At 39.7% G+C, this 16,924-nt stretch overlaps 1 protein-coding gene and 1 long non-coding RNA gene across 2 annotated transcripts in view; both read right to left on the bottom strand.

Moving 5' to 3' along the window:
• The window catches only part of LOC121133954 (ankyrin repeat domain-containing protein 26-like), a 43,858-nt gene extending 34,898 nt beyond the window's left edge, over positions 1 to 8,960 (bottom strand). Inside the window, exons 1-3 of the mRNA XM_040731312.1 lie at positions 8,922 to 8,960; positions 7,009 to 7,169; positions 1,675 to 1,836 (exon numbers count right to left, since the gene is read on the bottom strand). Coding sequence (XP_040587246.1) covers positions 1,675 to 1,836; positions 7,009 to 7,169; positions 8,922 to 8,960 — 362 coding nt within the window. The remainder of the gene's footprint in view (positions 1 to 1,674; positions 1,837 to 7,008; positions 7,170 to 8,921) is intronic.
• A 2,705-nt stretch (positions 8,961 to 11,665) lies between these two features.
• On the bottom strand, positions 11,666 to 16,611 carry LOC121134642. Its single transcript, XR_005871740.1, has 4 exons — positions 16,534 to 16,611; positions 13,610 to 13,682; positions 11,832 to 11,860; positions 11,666 to 11,738 (listed from the first exon to the last, which is right to left on the bottom strand). It is a non-coding gene; the product is annotated as an uncharacterized LOC121134642 (long non-coding RNA).
• Positions 16,612 to 16,924: the final 313 nt, after the last annotated feature.

The following is a 16,924-nucleotide window of genomic DNA, read 5'->3' on the forward strand; positions in this document are numbered from 1 at the left end:
GGTGTTGGTGGCACATGCCTTTAATCCCAGCATTTGGGAGGCAGAGGCAGGTGAATCTCTGAGTTCAAGGCCAGTCTGGTCTACAGAGCGAGTTCCAGGACAGCCTCCAAAACAATGCAGAGAAATCCTGTCTGGAAAAAACCAAAAGAGGAAAAAGAAAAAAGAGTGTATCTAAGCAGAAATGTGGGCGCATACCAATAGAACTGTTATTTGTCAAAGGGTAGCTTTATCACTGGCTTCTGGTTTTCATCTCTCTTTGTAGCAAATGATTTTTATGTAAACAGAAGGTTCTATGTCTTTCTCTCCCCATTTTATTTTATGTGTATGAGTGTTTTGCCTACATGTATGCATGTATGTACACATTAAAATCCATGTGTGGCATAGATACTGCAGTTGGTCTTACTATCAGATAAACAAGGGGTCACTCAAGGTCTTCAGGTCTGGTCTTTGGTTTGTGTGTTGCACTGAAATTTGACCCTTTTTGTTTGACTAATCCCTGTACTAGCAGACATGGCCAAGCATCATTTGCTCAGCCCCACTGCTGTTTTGTCTCTTTTCCACGTCATAGTCTGTGGATTTCTGGCACCTGAGTTGGTAATTGAAATGACAGTGGGACCCACTTTGAGGTGGCTGCTGTGCTTGGGTTTCATCTCCTTGAGTTCCCTCATCCTATCCCTAGGCTTCCTCTCTGCTGTCTTCAGCAAACAGAGACCCCTGCAGGACTGTGGTGGCTCTCATTCTGCACACCTGGCTGTTAACACTAGGACAGTGTCCACAGGGTACGGCATGCGGTGTGGCTGGAACCTTTGGTGCAGTGGGGCCTTTGCTGGCATTGTTCAGCCTGGCTTTAGCAATTCTCACTCCTTTCCAGATGGCAATGATCTGCAGGTTGAATGTGGACCTGTCCTGGGGCCTGAACAGCACCTGCAGTGGTTGAGGTCTGTGACATTTCTACTCTCTTCAGCTGGCTCTCCACCTGAACCAAAATATTCACTCCCTCTAGACCCTTTGAGAAAAGGAGACTACAGAGCAAAGCGACTTGCTGGGCTGATTCTTCCTAGTGGTAAGAACACATCTCCCTTGGTATCATTCCTCTTAGTGAAAGCATATTCTTATCTTATACAAGGTATTCTGTTTCCCAAGTCTTCCATGCTGTGACCTTCCTGTCTGTGTAGCTGAGCATAGCCTCTGTGAGGCCACAGGCTACTGCCCCCTGTAGGTGTATGTGGGCAGTGCTGAGGGCAGCATTGGGTGGTTGCCAGGTTATGATGATGCTGGTGGGCAGTTGCAGAAGCTGTGGTTCCTCCCAGCGTGTGAGGATGCTAGGATGCTGCCCATTACAGGGGGGCTGCTCAGGGCTCTGTGGGGTATGCTCTGTTCCCACTACCAAAATGTGGCTTTGGTTTTTACAATACCTTGTGCTTTTCCTTTGATTTTTCCTTTGCAGGTCTGAAAAAGAAGAACATAAACTCTTTTCAAAGAAAATACAAAAAAAGTCTTTTTATATTAAGTCTCTGCAGTTGTCATTAATTCCTCCAGATCATGAAGTTTACAGGCTGTTTATAGTCATTTACTATAAGGCATTTGAATGTAAAAAGAAAATCAACTTGCTTTATTTCCAGAAAAAGTAACCACTGCTACCTCCTCCCTTCATGGGACCTTTACAGTGTTTACCTTCCTTTATTTGGGTTGCTATCATTTAAACTCCAAGTATCCTTCACTTTTGGATCAGCTGCCAACTCAGTCTCCTCAGATGTCAGTTCAGTAACAAAGTCCCCAGAAGACCATTTTTCATGTCCTCTTTTCTGTTCTTCTTTTATATTCAAGGCTGAAGCACTAATTAAAAAACCGCAAAAAGACAATCTAGTCTAATAATTCTATGGACTAAAGTTCTAAAAACAATGTTATGAAATCCCAACTCTTCCCCATCTTACTTCACTTATTAATTTAAAAAGGTTATAAAGTAGCAGCTAAAGACAAGGAAACAGATACTCCTTGCTTAAAGACAGATGCCAAACAGCCTGATGCAGAGCTATATGCAAGAGCTGGCACAGGAAATCCCTGCTCTGAGAACAAGAAAGGGTTTCCAGAGGACAGGGACTACAGAAGAGGCATTCAGCAGGAAAAGGTGAGGGAGAAACCCACCTCTAGAATAGAATGTAAATGCAAAGATTACAACGGGTGGCTCTCCCAGTCTGGAATTGGGGGCATTCTGGGAACAAGGTAGAAACTCAGTGTAATGGAAATTCCCTGGAATCTATGGGGCTGACCCTAGTGAAGGAAGTTTCCCACCAATGGGGGATATGGAGCCTGAACTGACCATCTTCTGTAACCACATAAGGCTTCCAGTGGAGGGACTGGGACATCAACCCAGTCACAAAAATCTTTGGTTTACAACATATCCCGCCTACAAGATGTGCTGGGGTAAAGATAGCACACAGCTTGTAGGAGTGGTCAATCAATGACTGGTTCAACCTGAGGCCCATGCCCCAAGAGGGAGCCCATGTCTGACTGCCAAGGATAGAGCCAAGCACAACTTGCATAAAAAGTCAATGAAATGATTCCTGTTAATATTCTGCTATACTCATAGACCAGAGCCTAGCCCAGTCATTACAGGCTTCACCCAGCAACCAATGGGAACAGATGCAGAGACCCATAGACAAACATTAGGCAGAACTTCCTTGGGGAAACCCAAGGGAGAGGGGGAGGAAGCAGCCAGAGGGGTCAAGACACCACAAGAAAATGGCACACAGAACCAACTAACTAGGGCTCACAGAGACTGAAGCAACAGTCACAGAACCTATATGAGTCTGCACTTGGTCCTCTGTCATGTAGCTTGGTATTGTCATGGGATTCCTAATAGAGGAAGTGGGTGCTGTCTCTGACTCTTTTGCCTGCTTTTGGGACCCTTTTCCACCTACCAGGTGGCCCCATCCAGCCTTAATATGAGAGGATGTATCTAGTCTTTTTGTAACTTGGTATGCCATGTTCAGTTGATATCCCTGTGAGGCCTGCCCTTTTCTGAAGAGAAATGTGTTAAGAGAAGCTTTTCCTTGATAGCAGCTTTGGTTTATCACCCGCCAGTCGCCTGGGTTCTGCCGCGTTGTAGTCCCCAAATAACACACAAGACGCTGTATTAATTATGAAGCTGTTGGCCTTGCTTGTTTCTTACTGGCTAGCTCTGACTTCAGTAATTACCCCATAATTGTTAATCTAAGTATTTCTCTTACCGGAGAATAGTTCCAGGCTTGCTACCCCATGGCGGTTACATGTCGACTTCCTGTGTTTCTCTTACCCAGAGTCCTTCTGGACTCCTAGTCCCTCACATCTAGATTCCCTATTGGCCAGACAGTACTTTATTGACAAATGCACAGGACTTCCCCAACAGAAATGGAGGAGTAGTGGATCTGGGGGAGAGGGGAGGTGGGGGGAAGGAACTGGGAGGGGAAGAAGGAAGGGAAATTACAGCTGGGAAGTAATATATGAATAAATAAAAAAGAGAACAAAAAAGAGTTATGAACAGTTGAAAGAAAAAAAGAAGGGAAAAAAGTGAACTGGCAGTTAGGTATTTTCTAGAAGCTTGTGTAACAGAAGTGAGTAACTAAAAATGAATGCCACAATAACATTGAACATTACACTGAAAGCCCAATCTCTCAGACTTCAAGCAATGACCCGTGCACATGGGAGACATAACTAGATTGGGGCTACAGTTATGGTTTTACTTTTTAAACATATGAATAATTTAAGTGACATTTAAAATTTACATGACAGAGGAGTTGGGGGAATGGTTCGGAGGTTAAAGCACCTGCCAGAAAGTGTGAGGACTGCAGTTCAGATCCCTAGAACCCAGAATGACAGGGGGGCATGGAAGCCTGCCTGTAATTCCAGCCTCTGAAGTGGAGACAGAGAGAGATGTCTTGAAAACCAGCCATATCTGTGAACTCTGAGTTTGACTGGGAGATCTGCCTAAAAATGGATCACCAGTGGAGGATGATCCCTGACACCAATATCTGGCTTCCATATGCATACACAGACACTTCTAAGAGCACCACCATCTATATGTGCTACAAGTACAAAACATGCATACATATACATGTACAACCTCCCCCAAACAGAAATGGAGAAAGAAAAACAAAACATTCAATGTGAAAAAAAGTGAGAAATACCTTGTGCAAAATTTTAAATTTAAAATATTCATATACCCACAAAATAGAAAAAAAACCCTTGCTAATTATACATCTGATAGAGGGTTAGTATCTAGAATATGCAAAGAACTAAAAACCCCTGAATATTAAGAAAATAAATACTCAATTAAAAAATGGGTACAGAACTAGTAGGAGAGTTCTCAAAAGATGAAACACAAGTGGCTGAGAAACACTTTAAAATGCTCAACACTCTAGCCATCAGAGACATGCAAATCAAAACTATTTTAAGATTTCATCTTACCCAAGTCATAAAGACCAATATTAATAAAACAAATGATAGCAAATGTTGGTGATAATGTGGAGAAAGGGGAACACTTACCCATTGCTGGTCAGAGTGCCAACTTAGACAGCAACTAAGGAAATCAGTGTGCTTATTCCTCCAAAAGCTGAAAATCCATATGTCTCAAGATCCAGCCACACCACTCTTGGGAATATTACAAAGGACTTACATCCCACCACAGAGACACTTGCTCACCCATGTTCATTGCTGCTCTACCCAGAATACCCATACTGAATGGAAACAGTTTAAATGTCCAGCAATTGATGAATGAATAATGAAAATGTGGTGCATTTACACAATGGTGTATCATTCAACTGTTAAAAAATGAAATTATGAAATTTACAGGTAAATGGATAGAACCAGAAACAATCATCCTGAATGAAGTAGGTCAGGCCTGGTTAACTCTTCTTTGTGGATATTACCTTTAAACAAAGGTTAGGTAGCTTGTAAGGGACCAGGAGGGAGGAGAGAAGCTTCCAAGAAAGGGGAAACAGAAGATATTATTATAAAGGATAAAAGAGAAACTAAAATAGGAGGGTTAAATAGGGAAGGTGATGGGGAGGACAGGGTAAAGAAGGGAATATGGTGAGGGACAGCTAACAGTTAAGACCTTTTAAAGGCCATATGAAAACTTACTACTGCAGAAGATCCCATATATATATGGTATATCAATAGATATGATACATATTGTATGATATGTCATATATATGAAAGGAATTTAAATGGAGTTACCATATAATGGGGAGACAATATCCCAGCTAGACATCATATGTTACCAAATAAAACTCCAATACCAGAAATGGGTTACATCTTTTTGAGTCATTGGCCAAAGGGGTCCCATAGATCCCTCCAAGCATCACAGTCTATTGGCAATGCTATTGGTTACCCTCCACCAACTGATAGTAAGACCTTATTGCTGACATCACATACTTATGTCATGCAACATGGAGAAATCAGGATGATGCTCAAGTAATAACTTCACCCTTACTGACTAGTATTTATGGCTACCAAGGAAAAAAGTAAATAATCAGCCTCATCTAGCTATAAACTTGGCAAGATACAATAGAAACCTGCCAAAATATTCCCACTAGTAAAACAGTGGCACAAACGTAATTGGAGAAACCAAACATTTTTTTAAAATTGGTTTTAAGAACCACTCTATGAGGTGGAACCCATACCTGACATTGTGTAAGGAGGCCAAGAAGTCACTACTAGAGAGGTTCGTAGACCCTAGGGTTATACCTACTACTATTATTCTGCTAAGGGAACAAATCAATAAAACAACTCATAATTACATATTTCTATGTCCATAAATCTGTGCATTTCTCATATGCCAACATATACAACTCAAAATAATATATGATAATTTTATTTGGAAAGAAAATTATTTAACACATTTGGCATATTTTTAGATTAATATCTAAACCTATTATAACCTACTGAATATATCATACCACTATATTTCTTTATTTTATGTGTATGAATATTTTGTCTACAGGCAAATGCTAGCAAATCAAATAGCTTTCTTCCATAGCTCGGGTGTTCCAAGTATCTGAACAAAAATAGCTTAAGATAGATATCAGATGGATGCTTATATATTTTTGGTTGTGAGCCTAGCTTTTAATGGCTGAGCTATCCCTCCAGGCCCAGATAGATGCTTTAGACACACTTTAATTGTGAAGTAATCTGAACACTACAGATCTAAACTCATTTTACATTCACATGCATGCACGTGTGTGTGTGCGTGTGTGTGAGTGTGTGCGTGTGTGAGTGTGTGTGTGTGTGTGTGTGTGCCATAGTGTCTTTCCACCATTTGGGGCCCAGACATTGAAAGGCCATCAGGCTTGGTTGCAAGCATCTCTGTCCTCTTGCTGGCTCCTTAAGGTGTGTTTGAGTGTGCTTACCAGTCACATTTTCCTGTTCCAGACAGACCACCCTTACACATCAAATTGTTAATCTGGGTGTGGTAGTTCACACCTGTAATCACAGCACTTGGGAGGCTAATGCAGAAGAATTTCTACAACTTAGAAGCTGATGTGGGCTACAGATAATGAGGGCCCCATCTTATCTTTTTAAAAAGTGGAGTTTTAAGGTTAAAAATATGATACATAGGTGGTTTTGAGTGAGTATTATCTTCAAAAATCATGTATCCATTTCATTTAGAAACAGTGATAATTACTTTTTTTATATATCTTCCAGTCATAGCTATTATTTTATACAAAATACTTACCAATGTGATCAGAAAAATTATATGATTATTTATGTTTTTATAATCTTTTAATGAGTAGATATTTCAAGTAGAAGCAAAATTTGTCAACTCCATATATTAACCTAAATTGGAATTTTTTTTTTGAGACAGGGTTTCTCCGTGTAGCCTTGTAGACCAGGCTGGTCTCAACCTCACAGAGATCCACCTGCCTCTTCCTTCTGAATGCTGGGATTAAAGGTGTGCGCTACCACTGTTTGGCCTAAATTAGTATTTTATAGAACAAAGCCTATTATGAAATATCACCACATTCTTACCCATCCCGCTCTTTGCTGTCTGTACCAGGAATCTGCTGGGAGTCAGGCTTGCCGTTCTTCCTTGTTAGAGGTGATCCGCCGTCACCATGGTCAAGGGCAGCAGCACACCGGCTCCCTGATGCTTCCCCTTCATTCGTTTCCTGCTTCCTTTCTTCTTCAACCTTTAATCAATGTTTGAGACAGGGATAACTGCCAACTTTTCAACATTAACATTGGTTGTCTTATTGGATTTTTGTTACTGGACTCAGTTTCAAGTAGTGGACTAGAAGTGCTGAGTGTATAGTACAGGTTTGTGGAAAACGAGGTATCTCTCAAACAATAGGAGCAGTGATCCGCACCACTCTTCCCACCCTCTCCAAATAAGAGGACCATCAAGACAGCTTCAGAGGGATTCCTCAGTGCTCTTAAGGGGCATTACCTGATTTGTGTGTAAGTAAGTAGCTTTTTAAAAAAATTCAACTTTTGGTTTCATTACCTTTTCTACAGCTGTTAGTATAGGCAGGAGACCAACTTTCCAAGGCTCATCTATAGCATCTACAGCTGTTAGTATAGGCAGGAGACCAACTTTCCAAGGCTTATCTATAGCATCTACAACTGTTAGTATAGCCAGGAGACCAACTTTCCAAGGCTTATCTATAGCACCTCCACCCTGGGCTGTTATCCATCACATCATCCTTTCTGTTTTCTTCACAATTTCACCTTCAAATAAAGATTTTACTTTTACCTTATTTATTTAACAACTGCCAATTAGTCTCCTTTCAGCAAGGTGCAGGTTTCATGTGGCTTGTCAACTCTTGCTTAGTGGCCTTCCCCAGCACATGGCATGTATGAGTGCTTTGAATTAATTGATTACATGGTAAGATTTTGTAAGCTGGTTCATGCAGGTTAACGCTTGAAGGAGCTATGTGAGGAAGTGATCAATCTTAACCAGAGGGGAGGTGGTTCAAGGACATAACCTGGGTAAATGCTAAAGCTATTAAAATAAATTATGGAAGAGCCAGGAACAAACATTCTTATGAGTATTGGAATCAAATGATTCATTCTGCATGTGAAATATCTCAACAGAGGGGCTGAGACAGGGCTCAATGGTTAACAGCACTTGCAGAGAGAGCAGGCTTGGTTCCTAGCACTGGCAGTTCAGGTCACAAATTCTGTAACTTCATCTCCAGGGGATCTGATGCTGTCTTTGGGCCTTTGTGGGTGCTGAATCTTACAAAGCAGGCAAACCTAGCATTGGATTTTTCACTCATAATGGAACCATTGTTTTCAATGTCTTTCCACCTGTTCTGGTGCATTCTGCAAAAATGCTTTGATCCTGTGTTTAGTCAGTCCCTATGGAAATAATGGTGCACATTTTATGCATATTTCATTTTTACTTCTGGGTAGGTCCTAAATGAAGACTCAACGATATCAGAAGTTAAATTATATCTCAACCATTACAGCCATCTGTTTGGGTCCAGGCATCAGCCAGAACGCAGCAGGAATGCCAGCATCCTGCTTATAGTTGGATGTAGGACTATCTTTTACATTCATATTTAAATAATTGGCCCAGAATTCCTTAGCACTGATCTCACACAAGGTCTTCATATAGCTGGGATAAAACACCATTCTCTTGGACCATCCTGCTCACCTCTTCCAGTTCTTCTCCTGCATCCCTCTTGACCCTGGAAGGAGGTCTTTCACTGCATCTGCGCTTTCACTGCTGAGCTTTCGTTGGAAAAATGGAAGTTAGCTGCGACCCCTACCTGCAGGACCAACTGAAGTTGAAGTTTAGCTTTTTTGTCTGGACTAATTTTCTGGCATTTCATGTATGTATCCATAAGGCTAACTGTAAATCTATCTTTGCCGTCAGGTGTCCAAGCAATTCTCCATGCCACGGGGCACAAAGCTCTACCCTTCCTCTTCTGACATACCTTCCCAGTCAGCACTGCTCCTTCAGATGAAGTTTCCATGATGACTGTACAACGCCGTACATTTTTATTTCCTAACTTTAAAAGGGTTTATTTTTATTATTTTAAAATTTTGTGTAGATGTGTGTCCGTGTATGGGTATGTGCATGTGAGTATAGATGCTAAAACCCAAGAGAGGGCATGAGATTCCAAGAGCTAGAGTTACAGGTGGCTGTGAGCCTCCCAGTGTGGATTCTGAGTGCCAAACTGTGGTGGGTCCTCTTGAAGAGCAGTATGTGCTTGTAAAGGGAGGCTTTTCCTTGCTAGCCGCTTTGGTTTATCACCCGCCAGTCGCCTGGGCTCTGCCACATTGTAGCCCCCAAATAACACAGGACTTCCCCCAACATGTGCTTTTAAGCCCTGAGCCAGGTCTCCATACCCAAGCTCATGTTTTTGTATCAAAATGTATGATAAAATTCAACAAGTTTGGATCAAATAAATTACCTGTATTGTTATTGAATTAACCAGAGAAACTTAGAAAGTATACCTTTTACAAAGTTATTCAATGCCTCTCTGGGTAAGAAGCATCACCTACCATTACTTTTGAACATATCTCTTGATTTTTGTTTATCTTTACAAACCAATGTACCCCAGAGCTTCAGCGTTCTCCTTTGGAATCAAATGCTAAGTGTTTGCTTAGGGAACATTGGAGTTATGTGAGAAGCCTGCATTCCAGGATTCTCTAAACTTTATCAAACATAATTAAATTGGAGAAGACAGCATTAGCTATCTGTACAAGTGAGAGTCATCAGATACCTGATGCTGCTTTTCTTCATTTCTGTCAAGCCCTTTGTGCTTTTCCTCTGAAGTCAATTCTAAGCCCGGCTCTGCTGAGAAATGTGCATGTATAATTAAAATTAGTTACTTAAAATAGTTAAGGCAACATGTATTATCAAACTGATAGAAAATAATAACTTGTAAGCAAAGTTTTTCTTTTAATTTTCCAAATTAAGAATTTTTAGCTGAATGTTACTTCTGTAGGAAATGTTCCTTAATATCCAAAAATTTGGAAGTAATTATAACTGTCCACAATTTTAACAGTTTTGGAGATGCATTAGATGCCACAAACTCTCTACATGAAGAAGCTTAATCTAAAAAAAACATTAAATGTGATAGAAAAGATACAAATTCACATTAAATCTTGTCTACTTTGTGATTATAACTTATAAATAGCCCAGGCCAAATGCTCATCACAATGATTTCCAACACTCCTGTTCTCTTCACACATTTACCAGTGAACAAACTCCCTCTTCTTATATCTGAAAATTTCTCTAATATTCAAAAATTTCTTTACTTTTAAATTCAGCATGAAATGTAAAGCTACACTAAATATGGTTCTTTCTTTGGTGACCTAGCTATTTTTCTATTGCTGCAATACATATCCAAAGAAACTTGGGGAAGAAAGGGTTTATTTCACCTCACAGCTCACAGTCCATTTTTATTGAGGAAGTCCAGATAGAAACTCAAGGCAGGGACCTGGAAGCATGAGCTGATGTAGACATTATGGAGAATGCTGCTTACTGGTTTACCTCCCTACCTGCTACCCTCATCCTCCTCAACCTGCTCTTTTTTTGTTTTGTTTTCGAGACAGGTTTTTTTTTGTATTGTTTTGGAGGCTGTCTTGGAACTTGCTCTATAGACCAGGCTGGCCTCGAACTCATAGAGATCTGTCTGCCTCTGCCTCCCGAGTGCTGGGATTAAAGGTGTGTGCCACCAACGCCCGGCTTCAACCTGCTTTCTTATAGAACCCAGGACCAGAGGTACAACATGTGCTTAACATTTGTCAGTTTCATGTTTATTTCCAAGAATTAAAAAAGAAAGAAAATGTAAAAACAAATGAGTTAATTTTACACTCAAGTAACTAGGCTTATAGCTTCTACTGGTTGCTCTAAAGGGTAAATATGTCTAAAATATGGCATGTATAGGAAAATGTTTTATTTATTATAGGGAAGGTTTATTATATATGATTATGACTTATTGTCTAAAGGCCCTGAATTAATTTCTGCATGAGTAGAACACATGTTAGGGCATTGCATCAATGAAATGTGTGGTGATACATTGTTTATGATCTAATGAAGCTTGCCTGAAGATCAGAAGAGCAAAACAGCCAGCCAGTAGAAACTGAATCTCACATGAGACCCTTTGCTTCTTCCTTATATTTTCTATAGTGCTGGGATTAAAGGTGTGAGCTCTGTTTCTCTTTTAGACTGATTCACTCTCATGTAGCCCTGGGTGGCCTTGAACTCACAGAGATCCATCTGCCTCTGTCTCCTGAGTTCTGGGATTCAAGGTGTGTGCCACCACTGCTTGGCCTCTATGGCTGAGGCTAGTTTTGTATTCTGATCTTCAGTCAAGCTTTATTAGATCATTAACAATATATCACCACAGAAGTTTGTGTGTGTGTGTGTGTGTGTGTGTGTGTGTGTGTGTGTGTGTGTGTGCGCGCGTGCCAGTGTGCTCAGACCTCCTAACTGACACCCACATTCAGGGAGCCTGGTTTGGTCCTATGAAAAGCTTACATTTTAAAAACATTTTTTTTCTTGTGTTTGTAAATGCCCACTCCAAACATGGATGCCAAAAAGGATATTTGAAACATTTACATCAAATAATTCCACTCTATTTGTGAGACAAAAATTAGAAACAAGAAGAGAGATTTTCTATAAGTTTAATAAATTTCTCTAGAAAGTAATTTTTATTTCAAAGGTTACCTGATGTAAATGCCTTCACATCCTCGACTCCTTTCATTTGTTCAGGGACAGAATCTTTCCTTTTTCTGTGAGGCTGGAAGAGATTTGAAACAAGATGTTTAATACATATTGCATGTAATGTGATTCACATACTTAATAATTCAAGATAAAAGGTAAGTGTTATTACCAGCCAATGAAGATATTTCTCTGGATTTTCTAAAATGCAAAGGGAGACATGCAATGAATTATACTTAAATAAAACAAAAGCAGTCATACATCTGTGCATTCTTATGACAGAACTAGATCTATGTGTACTCCTTTGGGAAGGACTATTTTAGGGTTTGATCTCTTGCAAATTTGCAGAGAAAATGATATATATTGTAAGGAAAAAGAAATAGGAATGTAGGTTCAACAAAATGTGCAGGTGACATTTCACAAGTGAGATTATGTTTGCAGTAAGCACAGCCAAGAGGAGTGGGTATGTAAACCAGTGTGCCGATGGTGACTGATGAAGAGTAGTGATCTCTAATCAGAACAAATAGTGACCTTCAGACAAGAAATGTCGAAGATGATGGTGGGATATTATGGTATGTATCTTTAATGCATCACATACAGATAATGAATCTGAGTATAGCACATATCATATTCTTCTATTTTTCCTGTAATTTAGGAGGCCAGGGTTTTCTATCACTTCAGGGTAAGACAGATTTCATTTCGAATGGAAGAAAGGTTTCTGAATTGTTTCCTTTCTTCATGTCCGTATTTACCAGCGAGCCTGCACAAAATTCCTTGATTCCCCCCATGCAAGACAGTGTTAAACCACAAGTAAGAAATAACACATATAATGTTTTAAACACTGAAATAAAGTTGGAAAATTACATATGTATTAATAAGCTTTTATACTTTATAATCAGTGCAATATTTAATAAAAGTAACACAAGTATCAAAAGAATGTGAATAATGTCTTTTACATCTGAAATTACTATGGTTTAATATGCCATGAAACCATTTAAAGGATTTTTTAATTAATCAAATTTGTTCTTTGATGACTTCATACATGTACATAATGAATTCTTGACAACATGCAATCTACCTCCTCTCATTTGTAGAAAATACCTCCTACCCTATGGCAGTACAATGCTGTTTATAAAGGATTTTTTATGAAGCAAATATCTTAATGAAAATAAGTTGTCTCTAAGAGACCAGTCCAGTGCTTTAGCATTCAGATTAAATTTTGTAAATAATAATCATCAGTGAATCTCTGGCTTTGAAGACTGATAACTGTGATAAGAAAAATGAGTGACTGAGACATTCCCAAATCAACAGCACTCCTTCCTGATTCCAACATTCTCTGGAGGTGTTATCATACCGAATCCATCTCATTATCTCAACTCCCTCATCACCCCTTCCCCGGAAAGCACCCAGACAACATGGTTCCCCTGAAAACTTCTCAATGTCAAAACAGTTCTCTACATCTGTGAACTTGTTTCCAAATACATTCCAAGGGCATTACTATCACTACTTCTTGTCTACTGAGCAGTAGATTTTAGAATTATAACATTGATCTACTATCTTATGAAGACTATATATGTATATATATGTATTCTCTAACAGGAATGGAATGGTATGTCATAGCTTATGCTATGTGTATTTGCCTCCCCCCCCCCACTTAGCCCCTGTATGCTAGGCTTTTTTATTCTCCATCCACACTTTTCATATTCTCAATTCCTCCTATTCCTCTGGTCTTAGGATCTTGAACAGGAAGTGATTATTCATTTAGAGACCTCCCTCAATTGAACCCGTTGATAAAACCAGAGCAGATATACGACTTATTATCACCTCATTTCGCCATTTATTTTCTGTGCATTTAATAGGACACAGCCTTGGGTTATTAGCATATGCCTACAGTCAAGTTTAAATAAACACTGTTAGGTCAAATGACAGTTTTAACTACACAGTTCTTACCTACTGCTTGGCCATTTACTTGTAATATTCCATCAACACCAATGCGAATAAGTGGAAGACTCTCAGAGACTCTCTGTAACAATTAACCCCAAGAATGAGTTGCATAAAGCACTCCCTGAACAGATAAATGCTGTTTCAAAAGGTATTTAACATAAAAACAGGACAATCAAATATTGAAAAAAAGTCTTTGTGTGGACAATATTAATGCTCTTTAGTTCAGCTGGTCTTCTATCTTCAATGGCTTCTGACTGACATCAACACATTTACATATGAAACACGAGTGGGTGTGCAGCTTGCCCCCGGGGCTAACTTCAGTGGTTGCAACTCTATGTCTATTCCCCAATTTATCTCCTCAAAGCAGAGGGGACATATTCTTTTTTTTCCCTCTCTCCAAAACAGGGTTTCTCTGTGTAGTCTTGGCTGTCCTGGTACTAGCGCTATATATCAGACTGGCCTTGAACTCAGAGATCTACCTGTCTCTGACTCCCAAAGGGTTAGCATTAAAATTATGTGTTGTTACTACCTGGAAAGAGGACATATTCTTTTTTTTCTAGGTCAAGATATAATTTAATTATCCAAAAATTAAATTTCCACAGATTACATAGTAGTATCTTTAAATTTCAAAAACCTAAGATTTTAAAAAAGCATTGATTTTTTTAATTCTACATACTAACCACATTTTCCTCTCATCACCTCTCATTCCTTCCCCCCACCTCCCTTCTACACCCTCATCCACTCCTCTGTCTCTATTCAGGTGGGGTAAGTCCTCCCATGGGAATCAATAAAGCATGGCATATCAAGTTGAGGCAGGACTAAGCTCCTCTCTCCTGTATCAGGGCTGAACAAGGCATCACACCACAAGGAATAGGTTTCAAAGAGCCAGCTCATACATCAGGGACAGGTCCTTGTCCCACTGCTAGGGGCCCCACAAAAGTCTAAGCTGCACAACTGTAACCCAGATGGGGGGGCCTAGGTTGGTACCATGCTGGTTCCCTAGCTGTCTGTCCAGAGTCCATGAGCTCCCACAAGCTCAGGTCAGCTGTCAGAGGATATATTCTTAAAAATACACTTGCTACAGTATAGCCTGAAACACTAAAATCATCCCACACAATTTATCTCTGTATTAAGTCTCTTGACATGAAATTTGTATAGGAAAATTATTCAATAAACATATAAAATTAGTATAAAATGACTTATTTATGTTTTATTAAAATACATACATACAAGTATTAAATATATTAGTAATTTTATCTCAATTGAAATATGATAATTAAAAAAACATCAAGGCTTACTTAAAAAGAAGTCCAAGAATACTTGTGCATTTTCTCTTCTACACATTACAGGGCAAAAATGATTGTGATAATGCTACCGCAACAGGTTATTCAAGGCATAATGATGAACAGATGGGATACACTGTTCTGTCTAGAAAATTATCCTTGAATGTAGAGTTTCAAAAGATCTTCTCTGACTGCAGAATTTTTTATTCCCCCCCCATCCTAAATACAAAGCCCTTCTATAGTCTCTAACCCAAATCATCTATTTTCTACATAAAGGCTTTTTAATGACTTTATTTATGTATTTACTTGTTTTATTTTGCTAGCAACGGGACCAGTTAATCACAAATGCCAATGAAGTACTCTACCAATGAGTCATACCATCAGTCCATGATTTGTAGGTGTTTGTTGTTACCTTAATTTTCTGTTCAATTATTATAGCATAATCCTTCCAGGGCATTTTCACTATCTATCTGCCAATCACACAGTGTCACACAACAGCAGAAAATTCTTCAATTTAAAAATATTTACAATTTCAATACTGTGCTGATACATCGATGCAGATGACAAACCATTGTTTACATTAGGTCACTACAAATACAGCTGCCCCCAACATACTCAAGGACGTCCACTTTTAAAACTGTTCTCTAATTTACTCAGGCATAAAAACACAGTTAATTTGTCTTCATCATCATCATTAGCATCATGTTCCATTATATTTATGATCTCTTGTTTTTCCTTCTCATAAGCACATAACCAAGAACATCAATCATTTCAAGGCTAAATATCATACTATCAAGTTCTAAGCTGTAAAATCTTAAGGTCCTGTTGCTAAACCTCCATCCATAGAGGAGATGCAAACAACATCAATTCCCAGTATAGTTCCAGTGAGAAACAAAGATGCAATTCCCCTAAGGTTCACTCTGGGGAACATGAGTTGATTAGGCTTAATTACAGAGCCTTAGGTGAGAGGTTATGGGCAGGGGCATGGGTGACTTTAAAGCAGCTACGCTGGAAGGTCTACACCCAGGAGGGATGGTGGCTCTCCCATGACTGTGCAGATGGAGTCCCCTCCCCTAATCCATTCCAGCTAATATCCTCTAATCCCTCCCAGAGACCCTGAAGCTATATACAATCAGGGCAGAATTGCATACAACTGGTTGGGAGGAGTGGTTGAATATATAGGTGAGGGTTCTGTGACCCTCCCCACCTCTTCCTTCCAAGAAGGAGTGATGATATCTAACAGTGCCAGCTGTGATGTTCTTCTGGAAGCAGGTTCAGCAAAACTCCTTGAAGATGATGGCAGTTTTGCTTGGAGGATAGTTCTGTACAACAGGTCTAAAATTTTTCCTGAATATTAGGACTTTCACACATGAATATGTCCAACAGAATCATTCAGCCATGGTAGACCTGGCGTATGCCTTCCATTCTAACACACAATTCAGAGCCAAGCTAAGTCCCTTATATTCGCAGCCTGGGCATTTTCTCTACACTGAAAAACCTTCATTATGTGAATCCCATGAACTATCAGACTTGCTCTGCCCTGTGTCAACGTACTACCACATGGTGTCGTGGTGAATGCCAGGTGACAATGTGGGGGATAGTCAGTGTTAACTTCCATTAAAAAGTAATAAAGGCAATAGATGATACCTCAGAATCCCAAGATGATTCATCTTCATCCTTTTTTTCCTGTGGCTAATGCGCATGTCATACCTGTAAAAGGTAGATCTAGACATATGAGATAGTACATGTGTTGTTATAAATTTGAATCGTGCCCCAGACTGATGGATGAGAGGTCAACAGGGGACTGATCCAGACTCCATGAATGTAGTGCCAGGGAGGAGGCCACAGAAATCACTGGGGCCTTGGGTAGTCGATCAGTGTTTACCATGGTTTATGAATGAGCTTTGGGAGCCCATTACAAATAGAAGGATGTTCTCTTAGCCTGGACACATGGGGAATAGGTCCTGCCCTGGATGAAATGACAGACTTTAGAGGTTCCCCCCATGGAGGGCCTCACCCTCCCTGGGGAATGATGTGG

Source organism: Mesocricetus auratus, unplaced genomic scaffold, assembly GCF_017639785.1.
Source record: "Mesocricetus auratus isolate SY011 unplaced genomic scaffold, BCM_Maur_2.0 Super-Scaffold_4256, whole genome shotgun sequence".
NCBI classification, from domain to species: Eukaryota; Metazoa; Chordata; class Mammalia; order Rodentia; family Cricetidae; genus Mesocricetus; species Mesocricetus auratus.